This window comes from Hyperoodon ampullatus (genome assembly GCF_949752795.1).
Source record: "Hyperoodon ampullatus genome assembly, chromosome: 14".
Classification (NCBI taxonomy): domain Eukaryota; kingdom Metazoa; phylum Chordata; class Mammalia; order Artiodactyla; family Ziphiidae; genus Hyperoodon; species Hyperoodon ampullatus.
The window spans coordinates 76,901,516-76,922,441 of NC_136927.1; the positions used below are offsets into that span (position 1 = coordinate 76,901,516).

General features: G+C 48.1%; 1 protein-coding gene across 2 annotated transcripts in view; it reads right to left on the bottom strand.

Moving 5' to 3' along the window:
- PTGIS (prostaglandin I2 synthase) overlaps positions 1-20,926 on the bottom strand; it is a gene marked incomplete at both ends in the record, with an annotated part of 44,190 nt that overhangs the window by 801 nt on the left and 22,463 nt on the right. For both annotated transcript variants that reach the window (XM_079719981.1, XM_079719980.1), the window contains 4 exons: positions 2,305-2,456; positions 3,919-4,100; positions 5,089-5,257; positions 12,901-13,082. In XM_079719981.1, the coding sequence (XP_079576107.1) occupies positions 2,305-2,456; positions 3,919-4,100; positions 5,089-5,257; positions 12,901-13,082 (685 nt within the window). The remainder of the gene's footprint in view (positions 1-2,304; positions 2,457-3,918; positions 4,101-5,088; positions 5,258-12,900; positions 13,083-20,926) is intronic.

Sequence of the window (20,926 nt, forward strand, 5' to 3'; positions counted from 1 at the left end):
CTTTGCCAGAGCAGGCAGGCACTCTTTACTGCCATCTTCTGGAAAGCTGTCCTAATAAGTACACAAACCACATGATGATGTAATCAGTGGGCCCCTAAATGTGGTGGCAGCTCCACCTGATGTGAACTGGTTCCACCTGCCTTATCTTACCACCACCTGTGTTAATAAAGGTCAGGCTGGATCCTCTACCACCCTGGACCCTACCACCCGCTCCCACTGTGACCCAGGTGCCCAATGCCAGACAGAATGCATGGCAGGGATTCTTTAATCTTACTGAACGAGTGAAAAAGAGGGAAGATGAGGACAGGGCAATGTCAACGTTCTGGGCAGGGGCGCTGGGAGCACACCTGGGCTCCGCCTTTTGTTTTTTGGCCATGGGATCTTAGTTCCCCTACCAGGGATTGAACCCATGCCCCCTGCAGTGGAAGCACAGAGTCTTAACCACTGGACCACCAGGGAAGTCCCCGGGCTCTGCCTCTTAAGGGCATGTGATTCTTCCCACTCGGGGCCTCAGTGTCCCCATCTGGTCAAAGAAGGTCAACAAGGCGGGATGTATCCATTCCAGCTCTGAAGCTGCAGGATGGTAGAGGGTGAGTTTATATGGGTGGGGTGGGGGGATGGAAGGTATCTGTACCCACACCTGGATTTGGATCCTGGCACCTCCACTCACCAGGTGCCTGACCGTGAGGAATGATTTGACCTCTGGAGTCAGTGACAGAGTGACCACCTGGCAGGTATCATGACAATTAAGTGAGATAAAAATAATAACAAATTAGCTCAATTATTGAACACTAAGTTCCAGACACTGTGCTAAGCATTTCATATCCATTATCTCTTTTTATCTGTCCAAAAACTTTATGGAGTGGGAACTTCAGTCGGTTCTGCTGCAACACTTGTTTTGAACATGTGAATTTGTTCCAGTGGGATCGATCTATTAGGGCACGAATGAAGCGTAACACAAATTTCACATTTGCTTGTGGTCATTTCATCTGTAAGAAACACCGGGAGAGGGCTTCCCTGATGGCGCAGTGGTTGAGAGTCCGCCTGCCGATGCAGGGGACACGGGTTCGTGCCCCAGTCCGGGAAGATCCCACATGCCGCGGAGCGGCTGGGCCCGTGAGCCATGGCCGTTGAGCCTGCGCGTCCGGAGCCTGTGCTCCGCAACGGGAGAGGCCACAACAGTGAGAGGCCCACATACCGCAAAAAAAAAAAAAAAAAGAAATACAAAAAAAAAAAAAGAACACTGGGAGAATGAAAAACTGCACCCAGCTGAACCAAGCTCAGCAGGAATTCACAGAACGCACACACGCACACACCAGTGGGTGGTGACCCACACCATTCCCATCAGGCGTCCGACCTCAGATAACCCTCCTCCCAGGCTTCATCGTAACTCACAGCTCCATCCAATGCCCACTTGCATGGCAAACGTCAGGTCATTTTCAGAGTAAAGCACCATATTTATTGTGGCACTTAGGTATTTCTGTTTATTCCATTTAACATGTGTAAACCTGGGCTTCCCTGGTGGCGCAGTGGTTGAGAGTCCACCTGCCGATGCAGGGCACATGGGTTCGTGCCCTGGTCCAGGAAGATCCCACATGCCACGGAGTGGCTAGGCCCGTGAGCCATGGCTGCTGAGCCTGTGCGTCCGGAGCCTGTGCTCCGCAACGGGAGAGGCCACAACAGTGAGAGGCCCGCGTACCGCAAAAAACAAAACAAAACAAAACAAAATGTGTAAACCTATACTACTGTATTTTCCTAGGTGCATATCTTTTTGTGTGTGTGTCACTGATGAAGTTTTTGAGGGTTGGGCCCCAGCCCTATATCCCCCACAATCCTGTGGTTTTTACTTTGTGATTTCCCATGGTGCAGGGATTTTTAGGAATGCACATGAAGCGTTAGAGCAGAACTAACTGTATTATTATCTCCATTTTACTGTGGAGAAAGCTGAGGCCAAAAGCTTAATGTAATGTGCCCATTCACTAGCATAATGCCTAAACATTAATAACAGTAATATTAGTAATCACAAAAAATAACTTTTATTAAATACCTACAATGAGCCAGGCAGTGGCTAAAGTACCTAGAAAGGTCCAATTCATCTGTCCCGACACTCCTGGGATGTAATATGATCAGTACTCCTATTTTACAGTTGAGGAAACAGAGGCTCAGAAGGTTACCCAGCTGGACAGAAGGACAGGCGGATGTCATAACTCCTGGTCCAATCTGTTTGTGATCTGAGGGCCAAGGCTCTTGGGGCCCAGGGAAGAGAATTTATGAGGCACGCGGCTCCCCGTGCCCGGTACTCACTGTTTGATGCTGCTGATGGCGTAACCCCTCCCCAGGCACTGGTTGTGCCCCGCTCCCCACGGCATGATGTAATTCTTCAGTCGCTTCCCATCCTTGTAAAAGTCTTTCTTCTCTGATCCATCAGGGTTCAGGAATCGGTTGTATTTAAATACCTGAAATAGGAAGAAGGTCCCCTTCTGATGCCACCCCCCAAAACAGGCATGCACAAAGAAAAATGTATGAGGATGTTCATCACAGTCTTGTTTATAAGAGAGAAAAACTGGAAATAATGTAAAGCTCAACTGATAGGGAATTGGTTAAAAATTATGGCAGCTATTTATAATGTTGAGCTTGGTCTGTGTGTGCTGACATGGAAAGAACTTTTAAGACTGGTTGTTGAGGGCTTCCCTAGTGGCGCAGTGGTTAAGAATCTGCCTGCCAATGCAAGGGACACGGGTTCAAGCCCTGCTCCAGGAAGATCCCACATGCCATGGAGCAACTAAGCCCGTGCGCCACAGCTACTGAGCCTGCGCTCTAGAGCCCACGAGCCACAACTACTGAAGCCCTCACGCCTCGAGCCCGTGCTCTACAACAAGAGAAGCCACGACAATGAGAAGCCCACGCACCACAACGAAGACGCAATACAGCCAAAAATAAAAAATAAATTAATTAATTTAAAAAAATAATAAAAGGACTTGTTGTTGAGTGAAAAAAGAAAGTGTTGGAATAGTATGTATTGTGTGATCCTATACCACACACCTGCCTATTCACATGTGTGTGAGTGTGTTGTGTGTATGTCTGTAAAGGCATAAATATTATCTAAAGGATACACTCCCAACCACTGTTAGAGAACCCTGTGGAACTGGAGAGGAAGGGGAATGAAGACAAATTTTTACTTTTAAATATATATGTCTATATTTCTATCTTATAAGTATATATTACTTTTGCAATTTAAAATAAAAGAAATTAAAATTATTTTAAAAAAAGAGAATGCCAATTTCCTTTGGTTACATTGTAGAGTGGTAATGTGAAGACTGTATCTGAGCATAAGGCTTTGTTGTACAGAGTAGGTGCTAAATGAAGGATGGGTGGAAGGATAGGTGAATGGACCAGTGGATAGACAGGTGGAAGAGTGAGTTGATGGATGGATGGATGCATGGATGGATAGTTGGATAGATGGTTGGATGGATGCATGGATGCACAGCACAAAACCTGGCACACAGTAAACATCCAAATCTGTTAGAAATTGTAAAAGTTTGCCCCATCTCAAATTCCAGGGAGAGGTAAAAGTGCTGAGAAGCTGACATTATAACATTCTGAAAACAGGAATTGCTGATGTGTTTTTCGGGAACACATCAGCCTGGAAAATTGCTCAGCTTTTCCCTGCAAGGCACTTAGTGTGTGCCAGGTGCTATGAAGATCTTTGTTACATGATCACATTTAATCTTCCTGACAACGCTGTGAGGCAGGTGCTATTTTGAGGTCCATTTCACAGGTGAGGAAACAGAGATACAGAGAGATGAAGTGATCTGGGCAAGGTTCCACAGCAAACAAAGAGAAGAGTTGGCTGCCACTCAGACAGGACAGATCCTGAAGCCACTCATCTTCCCCCACAGTCCCTGGTACGCCTTTTACCTCTGGGTCTGTGTAGATCTCTGGGTCCTTCTGGGGACTCAGGAAGGGGAAGAGGAGGAGGCGGTCGCCACATCGCAGGGTGAATTCCCGCCCATCTGCCATGGGCAAGGCCATGTCCACCACGACCTCGCGGGTGATGAAGGGTGCAGCGGTGAGCCTGAGGCTCTCACTCAGCACGCTGTCTGCACAGGGCACGTAAAAGGGGGGGGTCAGCACTGTCCTCTTCCCCACTCGAATGCCACCCCCAGCTCTCATTTTACAGAGGAAGGTGGGAAGGCTCAGAGAGGGTGCATGACTTGCCCACCATCACAAAGCAAGACCCAAAATGGCCAAGTGATGAGATGTGATTGCTGCAGTCTTCAGAGACTTTGGACATGAAGGTTTGGGTCTGACCCTAAAAGAAGCTGTGAGGGAAGGTATCTTCCAGGGAGATACCAGAGGAGGCTAGGGAAAGAGCAGGGCTATCCATATTGGTTGTGCCTGCCTGCCCAGCATACATTCCCCTTCTGGAAACAGTTCCCTGCTTTCTTCTGGGGACCATCCCCTCCCCCACTCTCAGGGGTTGGGCTGTTGATTTCACTCCCAACACCTGGGATTGGGCTGTGATTGGCTAATCAGAGCATCCATGATTGGCTCCAGATGGGCACACGACTCAAAGAGAGCCAAAGAGACACATTCCTGGGGCTCTGGGTAGGAAGGTTGCAGAGAAGCACACCCTCCCAGAGCCGGGAACACATCAGCCTGGAGCCACTGGCAGCCATCTTGCCAGCCTGAGACTGGAGTCAACCCAGTGGAAAATGAAGCTGAGGATGGAGAGAGACAAAGACCTGATGGCATTGTTAAAGCACCTGGATCTACCTGTGCCTGAAGCAGTCCCTCTAGACTTTTTAGTTACCTGCCCCAAATGAAGTCCCTTTTCTGCTTCAGCCCATTTAAGTTAGTTTTTTTGCCACTTGCAACAAAAAATCTCCCACTGAGACCATGAAACATGGGTAGTGGAGACCAGGGCATGGAGATGCCAGGTCTATGAAGACAGGAGGCCCAGGGGGACCCTAGGTCCGAGGACACTGATGGACCCTGGACGCTGGGAACTCATGACGGGGAGGGAGGGCTTGGGGGCCCATGATGCCCTGGTCTTTGGGGCTGTCTTGGAGGGTCTGACTGTCTCACCAAGCACAGGCATGCTGTCCAAAACCTTCTGTGGGAGGGTGGTCATCTGCGAAATGGGCTGCTCTACTCGCAAGAGAATAGGCTCAAGCTCTCCACGGACAGCAGCCAGGGCCTCGGGATTCTTGAGGAGGAAGAGCAGAAGCCAGAAGGCAGCAGGACCCATGTTCCCCTGAAATGAGAAGGAGCCCCCGTTACACCATCAAGAGCGCAGAGCTGGGCTGAGAGCTGACCAGTCTGTGCCATAGACACAGCCTGGGCCAAGGCACTGGGGTCGGGAGGCCTGGGTTCCCACTCCTGATGACCCATGTCTATCTTCAGCCTCAGGACATGGCCCAAATATGCTCTGTGGCTTTGGCCTAGCCCAATGCCTGCTTCAAGGCCACCCTTGGCATCCCTGACCTTGAGCAAAATCATTGATCTGAGGTCACACAGGAAGCCTCCAAAGCTAATCAGCAAAAATGTCAGTAAAAAGAACAAAGTATATCAGTTAAAATTATTGTTAACATCTGAGGATGGATGCATCCTTAGCCCCAATTCCCCAACCTTCCCTGCATGCATGCTTCTTACCATGTGACTCTGCACTTCCTCACATTAAAGGGGCAGAGTGTATTTCCTCAGCCCCTTGGATTTGGGCTCAGCCATGTGACCTGCTCAGGCCAATAGAACGAGGCAGAATTGACAGAACAGCAGTGCTAAGTCTAGGCCTTAAGAGACCTTGTGGGTTTCTACTTGCCCGGCTAGCTGGCTGGTCCCAAGAGGAAGATGAGCAGAGCTGAGCTGTCCAGCCGAGCCTGGTCTAGACCAGCTGACTCCCAGAAGACCCACAGACAGGTGAGTTAAATAAACGCTCATCAAGGTATGCCACTGAGTTTTTGTGGTTGGTTGGTATGCAACAATAAGAAACTGGTACAAAATCTGAATGTTTGCTTTCAAATATTTGAGTATTGTGTGCATATATAGCAAAGCAGCAATAATCAATGATGACTGTGAAAGCTATTAGTTTCTTGAGCAAAAATTATGTAAAACTTCCCAATAGTTAAATAATTAGGAAAAAGGATAAAATTTCTTGCTCCAAGACTTCAGCCTTGGCTCAATATTTTAATACTCCGGTATTCAGCATGTGGCTAAGATACGATGGGCTATCCTTAAATGAACTCTAGATATGGTTGGAATACCAATTAACCTCGATTCGGAGGAAGATTTTTGTCTACCATAAATGACTATCCTATCCAATCTTAATAATGGAATATTAAGGAGTCATCAAGTATCATGTTTACCCAGAACTTCTATTACGGACACTATTGCACATGGACGCAAGGACATTTGCACAAGGATATTTCTCACGGTGCTGATGTAACAGGAGAAGATTGGAAGCGACCTCAATAGGAGATCAGTGTGATAAACGATGATCCATCCATAGGATAATGACACCGGAAGTTGCTAAAAAGGAGCTGACTTTGTGCGTGCTGATATGGGACAGTAGCCAAGACGCACTGAAGCAAGATGCGGGACGGGGCCTCATCGTGCTACCATTTGTGTGTACGTTTAAAGAGGGATATATATGAAGAAGCACAGACCATCTCTAGAAGGAGATTCAAGAACCTGGCAACTGAGGTTTCCTCTGGGACAGAAGCTGGGAGGGGGGAGAGGCAGAAAATAAATGCACAAAGCATCAGTGATGGTGAAACAGATTTTCTTTCTCTTTAGCTACCATGAATTTAGAGGTGCCAGGTGCCCTCACTCAATCTGCCTATCAAGCAGGCACCGTTATCACACCTTCTTACTGAAAAGGAAAACTAAGCACACCCTCGTCCCTCCCCACTGCCCAGCATATTGTGGGGGTCTCAATGGTATTTGTCAAATAAACATCTTATGTTCCTTTGGGCTGGGGACCTCCAAGGCAGCCTTGGAGGTGGGCTGGCACAGCCCAGGAGCAGGACCAGGACCAGGCAGAGTTGGGTTCAAATCCCAGCTGCCCACTTCCTGTGACTCTGGACAAGCCACTCCCCTCTCTGGGTTTCAGAACCTCCCTCTTGGTAAAATGGGAATAAATACATGGCCACTCCTGGGGCGGCCACAAGGAATACGAGTGACCCCCACAGGCTGAGCACACGGTAGGTGTTCATAAGTGGTCTCCCTCTCTCACCAGCCCCTCCCTCGGGTTCGAGAACCGATGGAGGCCTTGGACTCTCTCTGAGATTTCCTCCAGAGCCTCAGGTCCGGCTGAAACAAGCAAGGTCACTTGCTGTCCAACACTTAAACAGCCAGGGGAATGCAGGCGATAAATAATTCAGTTTTGGGTTAACTCAGTGCCAAGGCCATTTTACCTGCCCAGATGGTCAGATGCGGGCCACCACTCATTAATTACAAAGCAGGAGTGGGAAACAAGGCTGCTCGGTTAACTCTGCTTTCAGGAAGAAGCTGTGGCAAGTTAGGGAGGTGACGGAGACTGCTTTCCGCCCAGCTGCACCAATGTGTGAGCGTGCGTGTGTGTATGATCACACAGCCATGAGATCTTTAGTCCACTACTCTGGAAGCTGAGTGTTCTCCCGCAGGACATGGCCTCAGTTTACCCAAGAGGACACTTCTGTCTAATCTCCCTCCCTCCCACTGCAGCCAAAGTCCACCACCCAGCAGCGCCTGTGCTCTGTTATACCTTTTCTGTGAACGACGGTACCTGACCTCCAGGGGGCGTGCACTGTGAGCCAGACCCGGTGCTCAGCGGCTCACGTGCGCCACCTTGTGGCCTCCTCTCCGCACTGTTAGTCAACTGGAGTGGGGACACGTGCAGCCCTGCCTGCCCCGCACCACTCCCCTGCCTTTGGGTAACAGCAGACCATTTTCCTTCGGAGAACTACCTCCACTTCATGTGAAGTCCAGTGGATTGTCTGGGGTGAAACTACCCCCTCCAGACCTCAGGTGTGACCATGTGACCCCAGCCTGGGCCACTCAGTCAGTGACGGACTCAGAGGGGACAGGTGACCTGGGCTGGGCCAGTGGATATCAGACTTGGGGTTTGTGCTGGAATTCACGGGAGAAAGAATCCCTCCTCCATGGTAACTGCCAAGTTGCCAAGAGCTGCTGGTGGCCTTTGCTGCCACCACCTGGGAAAGCCCATCTGAGGCGTGAGAGAACACAGAAGTGAGGGGTGGGAGATCACAGATTACATTTATTTTCATTTTTTTGTGATTAAAAATTTTTTCTAAGGGAATAAAAGAATACTCTAAGTGCAAAGTAGATCCTGGATTGGATCCTGGAAGAGAAAAGGGACAGTAGTGGAAAAACTGGGGAAGTCTGGATAAAGTATGGACTTTCAATTAATAGTAATGTACCAATGCTGATTTCTTAGTTTTCCCACATGCACGGTGGTTCTGTAAGAGGTTAACACTGCGGGGAGCTGGTGAAGGGTATCTGGGAACTCTCTGTACTATCTCTGCAACTCTTCTATAACCTAAAATTATCTCAGAATGAAACTACTGAAGGGGAAAAACCCAATTCTGTGCACAGCTATTATTACTACCTCCTCCTTTTGGATGGTGAAACTGAAGCCCAGAAAAGAGAAGTGATCTATTCAAGGTCACACAACTAGTCAGTGGCAGAGCTGGGATTCCACCCGAGTCTGTCTCACTCGAAACACTGCTTTTGCTTTTCATCCTCACGTTGCAGTGCCTCCACGATCACGATCGCGATCATCTCCACTGAGCAGCTGAGCATCTGTAAACCCCGTGCCCGTGCAGCTCCCACAGTCCGCCTCCCCCCGGTCATGACCACCCAGGAGTTCCTGCAGCCGTGGCTGCTGAGGCCAAGGCAGATGTGGAGAAGGGAGAGAAGAATGAAACTTGACTGATGGGGCCGCGACAGTTAGCGGCGTCAGTCCCAGCATTACCGTGGTCAGCAGAGCCGCCCATTGCCTGACAGCTCAGAGCTGGCAGAGCAGCCCGGACCATGACGGGCCCCCAGGGGCAGGCCTTTGGGAGCTCTCCTCCCTCCGCCCACTCAGCCCACCCCAACCCAACCCACGTCCCCTAAGAGCCAGCCTCTTCCCCTGCCTGGACCTTGGATCTCAGCCCACCAGGCCCTCCTCTAGCCCCTGGATGCTGGAGCCCCCCTGACCCCTCCATCAGCCTAGACCCCAGGTCTGGGGTTCTGGACTCACGGAGCCTTTTCGAGGATCCTGTGAGACGATGTTTGTAAAGTGCTCGGTCGGGTGACTGGCACAGGGTAAGCGCTCAATAATATCTTTTGAAATGATTATTCCTCACTCGGATCTGACAATAGCAATCCCAGCTACCATTTCTCAACCCCTTGGAACACTTTCCGCAGCTGGCCTCTGGGTGGCGCTCCCTCCGAGCTCCCCTCCCTGGCGGCTCCTCAGCTCCCTTGCTGGCTCTCCTCATCTTTCCGACCCCCACGCTGGAGAGGCCCAGGGCTCGGCCCGCTTCTCCATCCACCCTTGAACAACCATCTCTGCACTGTCAACCCCCCAACATGTCCAGCCTGGACCTTAACCCTGGACTCCAGACTCTTCTCTTCTCCAGGCGCTCCTACCTGCCCGCTCTCCACCTAGAACTCAGCATGCCCCAAACAAACCCCCGACTTTCTCCCCCAAAAGTCACTCCTTCCACCATCTTCCTCAACTTAAGCCTTCCTGCTGCTCACGCCCAAGCCTGGAGTCATCCTGGTTGACATCTTCTCCTAATGTCCCATCCAAGAGCAAAGCCTGTTGACTCTACCTGGAAATATGTCCAGAAGCCAGTCACTCTCCCTTCTGCCCTCTGGTCCAGCAACATCCTCTCTTGCCTGGATATTGCTGTGGCCTCCTCCCTGGTCTCCTTGCCTCCACTACAGTCTATTCTCAGCAATGTAGCCAGAATGACCCCTCTAAAGCAGAAGGCAGGCCATGTCACTTCTCTGCTCAGAGCCTTTAAAGGGTTTCCATTTCAGAGGAAAAGCCAAAAGTGCTCCCCATTGGGTTTCCCTGGTGGCGCAGTGGTTGAGAGTCCGCCTGCCGATGCAGGGGACATGGGTTCGTGCCCTGGTCCGGGAAGATCCCACATGCCGCGGAGCGGCTGGGCCCGTGAGCCATGGCCGCTGAGCCTGCGCATCCGGAGCCTGTGCTCTGCAACGGGAGAGGCCACAACAGTGAGAGGCCCGCGTACCACAAAAAAAAAAAAAAAAAAAAAGTGCTCCCCATGGCCTACAGGGTCCTGCATGGTCTGGCACCTGCTACCTCCCTGCCGCATCACCCTCATCCCCACCTCAGGGCCTTTGCACTTGCTGCCCACCCCCTCCCCCATCCTACACAGCTACATGGCTCACTCTCTCACTTGCCCTGAGGCTCTGCTCAGTTGTCACCGTCTTGGTGAGGTCTTCCTTGACCACTCAAAAAAGCAGCCCCTCCTTGCTCCTGCCGCCATTCCCTTTCCCTGCTTTATCCACTCTCCACAGAACTTATTATCTGTAATACATTTTACATACTTACGTGTTTAGTAATTGTCTGTCTTCTCCCGCCAGAATGTCAGCTCCTTAAGGGCAGGGGTCTTTGTTCTGCTCACTGCTCTCTTCCCAGCTTCTAGAATGGTGCCTGGCGCACAGTGGGCCCTCACTAAGTATTTCTTGAATATGTTTATTGAGCACTAGTTACCTGCCAAGCAGAGTTACAGGATTTTACATGGACTGCTTCCTTTCGTCCTCCCCACAATGCCTTGAGGAAGGTCTTGCCGTCTCTGTTTTACAGAGGAGTAAAGCGAGGCACTAAGAAGGGACTGACTTGCCAAGAAGTGGTAAAGTCGGGATCCAAGTTCAGGCAGGTTGTTCACAGAGCCTGTGCCCCAAACCACTGGGAAACCCAGCCTCTTGGCCCTACTCTCAAAAGACTCGAGATCTTGAAGGGTCTTCCAGCTGCCTGAATTCTGGACGCTGCCAACAACTCAATCTCAGAGGACACCCTGACCCCTACCCTTGCCCAGTTCTCCTGGCCCCGCCAAAGGCTGTTTGCCGGGCTTGCTGCCACTCAAGCCCCCAGGCCAGCATCCAGTTCTGCTGACAGAGGTCATTTCCATAGGGGATTCTGGGGACAGTTTGGAGTCCCAAGTCACTGCCCATAAATATGTTATTAGACACTAATGGGGCCCCAACTGCTGATTAAACCCAGCCCCCAACCCTTCCCAGCCTCTGCCTGCAAGGACAGTTAATGGCTCTGGGTAAAAACTAAATGTAAGTCGTAAGTCAATGGGAGAGGAATTACCCAGAAATGTCAGCCTGTGTAACTGTCACTGCCGAGGTGGGGCCCAAAGAAGGAGGGGGCTCAGCGTTGGGGCGAGGCCAGCAGCCAGGCCTGGAGATGCAGCATCCTCAGCCCTGCTTTCTCTCACTCCAATATCTAGTCCTTTACCAGCTTCACTGGCCCTGTCTTCCCTTGGTTTCCAGAATCTATCCACTTCTTCCTCATCTCCATGGCCACCACCTGGTCCTGCCACCACTGTCTCCTCACTGGTGTCCCTGCCTCTCAGATCCTCTCCCTCCTCTGCTCAGAACCCTGCCAGGGCTCCCACCTCCCCCACAACAAAATCCCAAGTCCTTAGTTACTAGGCCTCACAGGGCCCTCCATGATCTCTGCCCTCGTTCCCACCACCCCTCCTCACTCTGCTTCGGCCACACTCAACTCCTTGCTGTTGCCCAAACACTTGGCATGATCCAACCCTAGGGCCTTTGCACATGCTGTTTCCCCTTCCTAGAATACTCTATCTCCACATCTTCCCCCAAGTCCCCAAATCTAGATCTTTCTTATCATCCAGGGTTCAGCTCAGTCATCTCCTCCTCAGAGAGGCCACCCTGGCCAGAGTAGACCCCCAGGACCTATCTAGTCATGACCCTGTTTTATATCCTGCATATCAGCATCTAAAATCACCCTATATCTCTTTCCCTGATGTCTGCCCCACCCCTGCCCCTGGCTGAAACAAAAGCAACACAAAGCAGGGTCTTTGAGGTCCATGGTAAGTACTCAGTGGAACTTTTAAATGAGTCTTCAAGATAACTGGTCTGCATACTTCAATAATCTCAAGGTCGTGAAAAACAACAAAAGGCACCAAAACTGTTCCATATCAAAGAAAACTAAAAAGGCAGAATGACTAAATGCAGTGTGTGATCTTGAGTTGGATGCTGGACCAAGATGAGCCATAAAGAATAGTATCAAGACAACTGGCAAAATTGGAATGTGGACTGTATATTAGATAATGATCCTGTATCTGGGTTAATTGTCCTGAATTTGATCACTGTGCTGATCAAATGATGATGTAAGGGAATATTCTTGCTCCTAGGAGATGCACGCTGAAGTAATTAGGGGCAAAGAATCATGATGTCTGCCACTAATTTGCAAATGGTTCAATAAGATACGCACAGAAGGAGACAGAGAGAAAGCAAATGTGGTCAAATGTTTAAAACTGGGGAATCAAGGTGAAGTATATATGAGTTCATTAAACTATTCATACAGCTTCTCTGTAAGTTTGATGTTTTTCCAAATTAAAAAAATATATATCGAATGAATGATCCTGTTCATGAGACTGTCTGACAGGTAAGAGTGTCAGGGAACTGGGGCAGACAGCTGGGTGTGTGTGCACCTACCCACAGCCATACTCACAGTGGCACACTCTCACACATGTACACCTACATGCACCCAGATGTGAGCGCCCATGCAGGCACATGCATATGTACTAGCAGGCATGTGCCTGATGGCACACACGCACATGAGTGCACACACGACACACAAGCACTCATATGCACAACCTCACGTCCACACCTGCACACACCCACCTGTGTGGCCCAGAGCTGCAGCACCAGAGCCCGCGCCTGCATCTCCTCTGACACGCCCATCTCCTCCAGGTGCAGCAGGTAACTCTCCAGCCATTTGCTCCGGTGGGCCCGAGTGGCCAGCCTGGCGGGGGACAACAGCTTCCACAGGCGACCTTTGACCCTGCACACCTGGTCCTTATCCCCTGCAGGGACGGAGCACAGAGGATGAGGGTTACAGATCCACCTCCAGCCCAGGGTCCCACAGCCCTGACCTCCCATTAGGCCAAGGGTCTTCCAGGTGTCACCCCAGGGGATGGGGAGTTCCTGTGGGAAACAGGCGACAGGCACCCAGCCCTTAAATGCTGGCCTGGCCTAGAGGAGGTACTCCATCAACATTTGCTAAATGAATGGGCGTCTCAGCACAGCAGGGGGAACAGGGAGCCACATTCTCCCTTCCTGGGGTCTGATCCCAGAGGAACACCAGCCCACGTGGGCGGGGAGACCCTGAGAGCACACTCAGCACAGCGTCACTCAGGGGTAACAACCAAACTGACCACCAAGAGGGGACAGGTTGGTCTGGGGTCTCAAACTCAACTACCTGCAGGAAAGGCAGGTAAAGGGAATGAGGGAGGAGAGACAGGAAGGGGCCCAGCGGGAGGGTCGGGTGGCTCCACTCAGCTCCACCGACCAGCCCGGCACAGCCAGGGAGCCTGGGTTTCTAGAAGAAACTGAAATCCAGATGTTCAGGGGGAATCTTCTCATGTGTTTTAAAGTTAGCATCTCAGTAAGAAATTTTTAATCACCGCGCAGGCCACAAAAGCATCTCAAGTTAAACTGGCTCACGGATCACCAGTTCGAAAACACCATTAAATAAACAATGGTGTGTTTACATTCTGGAAAACTGTGAAGCAGTGAAAACCAATGAGGAAGTTCTTTATGTCCAGCCCTCACTGGGCCCACACAGGCAGACCATTGAAGGAATAAAGTCAGATGTTTATTTATTTATCGTATTAATGCTACAAGATGATGCTGTATTGACATATATATATGTGCAAATATAAGATTTGGTTGTTCCAAAATCACTCCTTGGAAAAGGGGGAGTCGCTTGGATTGCTACAAAATTCCAAAGTACTAGAAACTCTCTCATTGACTTTTTTGAGCCACAAAGCAGTGTTTCAGGAAGGTCCATCCACCCAGTGGCTCTAAACCAGGCTGCACATTACAGGATGTAAAATGTAGGCAAAACTTATTTAAGTACATTAGTTACGTTTTCAAATAATATGCTCCATATGCTTTTCTTCAACCTCTAGACACTTTTTCAGGTGACATACTTCTCAATTTAAAGCAATGAGGCCAATTGTTCATCTGAAATACATGATTTTCCTCTTTCCCAAATTTTCAGGTACTGGAGCATCACCAGGCAGGTTTAAGTCTCTGGCTGCTCAGGTCCCCACCCCACCCCCACCAATCTCATCAGAATCTCTGGGGGTGCGGCCCAGGCACACAGAGATTTTAAACAGGTGGGTGCAGGGTGCAGGGTGCAGGAGGTGCTGAAGCCACCTCAGTTGATGCTGGTTCTAGATGCTTACTTACAGGACCGATCTGATGAGATTGCTAACAAAAGGAGGTAAAGGGCTTCCCTGGTGGTGCAGTGGTTAAGAATCCGCCTGCTAATGCAAGCGACACGAGTTCGAGCCCCGGTCTGGGAAGATCCCACATGCCGCGGAGCAACTAAGCCCGTGCGCCACAACTACTGAGCCTGCGCTCTAGAACCTGTGAGCCACAGCTACTGAGCCCGTGTGCCACAACTACTGAAGCCCGCGTGCCTAGAGCCTGTGCTCTGCAACAAGGGAAGCCACCGCAATGAGAAGCCCGCGCACCGCAACGAAGAGTAGCCCCTGCTCGCCGCAACTAGAGAAAGCCCACGTGCAGCAACGAAGACCCAACTCAGCCAAAAATAAATAAATAATTTAAAAAAGAGGGAAAAGAATCAAAATAAAATTAAATTAAAATTTTTAAAAAAGGAGGGGAAATTTAACACAGATTTAGAAATGACTGGCATTTTTTTAAGGTCTGACAGCACAAGTGCAGGTCTTGAATGTCACTGTAAATACGGCTTTTAAGGATGACTTTCAAAAGCAATGCAGTATGCAAAGACAACCGACAGAATGGGAGAAAATATTTGCACATCATACAGATACTTGTATACATCCATGTTCATAGCCGCATTATTCACAATAGTCAAAAGGTCGAAATAACCCGTGTCCATCAATATAGATGAATAGGTAGACAAGAGGTGGCATATCCATACAATGGAATATTACCCAGCCTTAAAAAGAAGGACATTCTGACACATGCTACAGCAGTGGATGAATCCTGAGAACGTTATACTAAGTGAAATAAGGCAGACACAAAAAGAGAAATATTGCATGATTCCACTTACACGAGGTACCCAGAATAGGCAAATTCATAGAGACAGAGAGTAGAATACAGGTTAATAGGGGTGGAGGGAGGGAGAGATGGGGAGTTATTATTTAATGGATACAGATCTTCTGGTATGATGAAGAACTTCTGGAAATACATAATGGTATGGCTTCACAACATTGTGAAGGTTATTTATTGCCACTGAATTTTATACTTAAAATGGTTTAAATGGTAAATTTTATGTTATATATATTTTACCACCACTAAGAAAACAGGAAGATATGTGAATGTCACTTGGCAAATGAACCAAAGATGGTGGTGTATAATAAAACATTGGATTGGCAACAAAACAAGTAAAAAAAAATATAGCAGCAATTTGATCAAATCTGCTTAACATTTGGAGAGCTCTTAGAACAGTGCAGGATACACGAAATCTTACACAAGAGTCAGCTATTGCTACTCTACATTGTTAGAAAAAGGCAAAGTGTCTACATCAGTGTGCTTACTATGCATTTGTGGGCAAAAGCACAGGCCTAATAAACATTAGCTATATTATTAAACAAAGCTTAATGAATGTTAGTAAATTATTAGTCCAAGGAGAATATATTCATGTATTATTTCTATAAGTAAGAAATAATAATAAATTGTGAGATAACGAACACCCAGTTTGCAGCCATAGAGACCCAGGTTGAAATCCCAGCTCAGCCCCTTCCTAGAAGGATGATCTTGGGCAAAGCACTTTGTATCTCTGAGTCTCAGTTCCCCATCCGTAAAATGGAGGCAACCTGGCTCACAGGATCATTAGGAGGACTCAAAAGATCACACACAGAACACACTCTGTACTGGCAGGGGTTTGGTAAGTTGTACTTGCTACATTGCTGCCATTTTTATAAGGTATTATCCATCAGCCCCAGTGTAACGACTCAACGCTGTGAATCAGAACTGGCCGGCTCATGTGACTGGTAACTTGGTCAGAGGCAGGAGAAACAGGTTTGATGTCAGACCTCCCATGCTGTGTGGGCTTGGCTGAGGCCCTGTCCATCTCTGGGCCTCAGTCTCTCCATTTGTAAAGCAAGAGGCCTAGGCATGGAAACACCTCTGACCACTGGAGACCTGAGGGTACAGTTCAGAGAGGCCCCCAGCGGAGACATTTTTTTTTTTAAAGTCTTGTGTTTTACCTTTAAAATGCATTTGACTTTTGCATTAGACCCTGTGATTCTTTAATATAAGAATGCTTTTTCTCCCCCAAACAATATTTAAATAAATAATAATAAGCCAGTGAAATGATTATTCCAGAAAGAATCAGTATGCTTAGCTTGGGGCTCTATTTAACTCCCCAATGCCCCCCAACTCCCTCCTGTATGAGAAGCACCAGACTCAGTGGTCTAAGGGTCTCCAAAAGGGTCAATTTTCTTTTAAAATGTTTATATTTCTAAAAGCAGAGGAGGAATAATGCATGCAAATGGTAAATAACAACAACACCAACAATAATAACAAAAGAAAAAGAAAGAAAGAAACTCTAAGAGTTCAAACGGGTGTAAGATTCTCTCCATCCCATCTCAGCTTTCCCAGAGGCAAAAATCTATAAATGTTCCCACATTTAAACACAAACACACACCCCCACCATACCCTCTGTTCTGCACCTTTTTCATAACAGTAGATTTCATCCTATAGCAGTATATCCCATTACTTTCTACAGTTGCATAGTTTTCCTTTGTGTGAAAGCATAGTTTAGTTCATCAGCTACTATGGGGGACATTTAGGTTGTTTGTAGGGTTTGCTAAAACAAGTGACATGCTAATGAATATCTGTGGATCCATAGACACATGCAAGCATTTCTGTGGGGTAATTCCAAGAAGTGGAAGTACAGGATCAAAGGAATGTGTACTTTATATGTTGATAGGTTCTACCAAATCACTCTTCGAAAGAAGCTGCATAGCCTCACATGCCCACAACCAGGTCTGAGGGCCGTTCTGCATCTCAGCCTCCAGTCCCTAGCTGAGAAACCTTCCCCAACATCGCCACCTGCTGCCCACACTGGGAAATGCCGCCTTCCCATACCCATCCCAGAGCTGCTCCCAGAAAAACAAGGAGAGTTTCCCTCTGCATCTACACAGACTCCCCTGGAGCATCTGTATGGAGGAAACGGCAACAAAGAAACTACTCTTTCCTGGAGAAGCAATCCGTGCCGGCACATGTCAGTGCTTTATGCACTAGATTTTGCAGTCAGACAGACCAAGTTTCCATTTTGCTGGCTCTGCCACCTACCAGCTGTGTGTCTATGACAAGTGACTTCACCTTTCTGAGCCTCAGTGTCTTTACCTGCAAAATGAATTTAATAATACCAACTTTCCAGCACTGATGGCAGGATTCAATAAGATAAGGAGTTGTCTCTAAAAAGACATTACGAGTCATGAACAGGCAACTCACAAAGAGGAAAAAGCAAATGGCTGGTAACACTAAAAGATGTTTCATCACAGTAGTCAGGGAAATGCCCATAAACCCAGATGCCCTTTTTTGCCCATCAGATTGGCAAGGGTTTAAACACCGATAACTGCATGTTGACAAGGTGGTGGGAAAATGCAAATTAAAACAACAAGTTACCCACCTCTGTCCATTAGATTGGCAAACAAATGGAAAGACTGAAAAAATCTGGTGGGGAATGAGCAGACTCCTTTCCTTTGGGTAGGCGTATGAATTGCTCCATGGTTTTGGAAATGATGTGGCAACAGGTAATAAAAATTTTAGGGCTTCCCTGGTGGCGCAGTGGTTGAGAGTCCACCTGCTGATGCAGGGGACGCGGGTTCGTGCCCCGGTCCGGGAAGATCCCACATGCCGCGGAGCGGCTGGGCCCATGAGCCACGGCCGCTGAGCCTGCGCGTCCAGAGCCTGTGCTCCGCAACGGGAGAGGCCACAACAGTGAGAGGCCCGCGTACCGCAAAAAAAAAAAAAAAAATTTAATGTGCATGCCCTTTGACCCAGCAAACCCACTTCCAGGAAACTGTTAAGAGAGAAATAAAATCACCAGATGGTAGAAGAGATACAAGTACAAGGAAATACTATAACAGTTAACACACACAAACAAGGAAACAATTATAAAAATATATCCATTGGAGGGAGAGGGCTGCCTAAATATTGACCTGCAAGAGCCAGAAAGATGTCTGGATTTTTTATGTTGAGTTATACATCCCTCTACTTTGCTATATTCATTTTTTTTTTTTTTTTTTTTTTTTGCGGTACGCGGGCCTCTCACTGTTGTGGCCTCTCCCGTTGCGGAGCACAGGCTCCGGATGCGCAGGCTCAGGGGCCATGGCTCATGGGCCCAGTCGCTCTGCGGCATGTGGGAACCTCCCGGACCAGGGCACGAACCTGCATCCCCTGCATCAGCAGGTGGACTCCCAACCACTGTGCCACCAGGGAAGCCTGCTGTATTCTTTTTGCTTGAGTTAGTCTTATCACAGATTTTCTGGGGTTTTCTGGGTATAGCATCAGATTATCTGCAAATAGGGATACTTTTATTTCTTCTTTACTCATTCTTATATTGGTAATTGATTTCTCTTATCTAAGTGCATTGGTTAATGCCTCTAGAAGATGTTTGTATTGACACGGGAGACTGTATATCATTAGGTTAAAAAAATAAGTTGCAGTTAATAGATATAATCCCTTTCTATAAATACACACAGTGACACTTTAGATACATATATTTGTCTCCATTTTCAAAATAGAGTATCTCTACAAAGCACTGTGAAGGGATACATCAGCATGTTAACGTTGGTTTCCATAGGAAGCTGAGCTTGGAAGACTGAGTATTATTACTTTTTACTGTCTACATCTACCGCAAGAATATGTTTCTGTTTTTTTTTTTTTTAAGATGTTGGGGGTAGGAGTTTATTAATTTAATTTATTTATTTTTGCTGTGTTGCATCTTCGTTTCTGTGCGAGGGCTTTCTCTAGTTGTGGCAAGCGGGGGCCACTCTTCATCACGGTGCGCGGGCCTCTCACTATGGTGGCCTCTTGTTGCAGACCACAGGCTCCAGACGCGCAGGCTCAGTAGTTGTGGCTCACGGGCCTAGTTGCTCCGTGGCATGTGGGATCTTCCCAGACCAAGGCTCGAACCCGTGTCCCCTGCATTAGCAGGCAGATTCTCAACCACTGCGTCACTAGGGAGGCCCCTATGTTTCTTTTTTAATTTAAACAATCTAACGTGTTAAAGTTTGATTTTTAAAAATATATAAATAAATGAAATGGGGTCATGAGCTGTTGTGAGCACTGAATGAGACAATGTTTAACCTGGTATCTGGCACAAAGAAAATGCTCAACAAGTAGTGTTTTTTCTTTATTACCTCAGCCAATCCTAACAGCCACCTTCTAGGAAGATCCTACTGTTCTTCCCATTTTACAGATGGGATCACTGAGGCACATAGAGATTACATAAGAGCCAGTAAACCACCTCAAGCCACCTGAGCCCAGAGTCTGTCTCAACCACTGCCTTCAACTGCTCCTCCGGAGAAAAGACCTAGGGCAAAAAGAAGTTGAGTAGGGACTTCCCTACTTTTAACTTCCCTATTCTTAACTACTGTGGCACAGTAGTTAAGAATCCGCCTGCCAATGCAGGGGACACGGGTTCAAGCCCTGGTCCGGGAAGACCCCACATGCCGTGGAGCAACTAAGCCCATGCTCCACAACTACTGAGCCTGCGCTCTGCAGCCCACAAGCCACAACTACTAAGCCCACATGCCACAACTACTGAAGCCCGTACACCTAGAGCCTGTGCTCTGCAACAAGAGAAGCCACCGCAGTGAGAAGCCCGTGCACCCCAACGAAGAGTAGCCCCCGCTTGCTGCAACTAGAGAAAGCCTGTGCGCAGCAACAAAGACCCAACGCAGCCAAACAATTTCAAATTAATTAATTAATTAATTATTTTTTTAAAAAAAAGAAGTTAAGTAACTTGCCCCAAATCACCAGCAAGGAAGTAGCACAGTAGGGATCTGAATTCAGGTCTTGTTGCAAGTACCTGAGACCAGGACACACAGTATTTCTCAACCTTCCTACAGCACCTGTCATACATGCAGTGTCCCAGCCTCACTGGAGATTCAGATTCAAATGGACCATGATGGGGCTGGGTGACTTGTCTTATTAACAAGGACCCCAGAGGATTCTTCTCACTGGGGAAGTCTGAGACACAGTGGCCAGGGAAGAATGCAGTCCAGTGGTTCCTATGGCCCTGGCACTCTGAATCCAGCAGGAAGCTCTTTACCAATATTGAGTCCACAGAAATGAATGACGTGGGTTTTTACAAACTGATGTGGAAAGTTCTAGATGTGGAGTTCAGTGAAAATGCTAAGTAGCAGAACAATGCCTCCCCAGTGTGCTATGTCGATGTTATAAAAGCACAGGGCTGAAAACTAAGAGAAACGAAGGCATGTGTGCTCAGAAAGACATGCTCAAGGATGTTCGTAACAAGCTAACCAAACCAGAAACCAGAAACCACCAAGATGTCTATCAACCAGGAATGGATAACAAATTGTGGTTATTACGCTAATGAAATACTTCATAGCTACGAAAAAGAACAAACTATAGATACATTCAACCTGCATGAATCTTATACACATGAAGCTGAGTG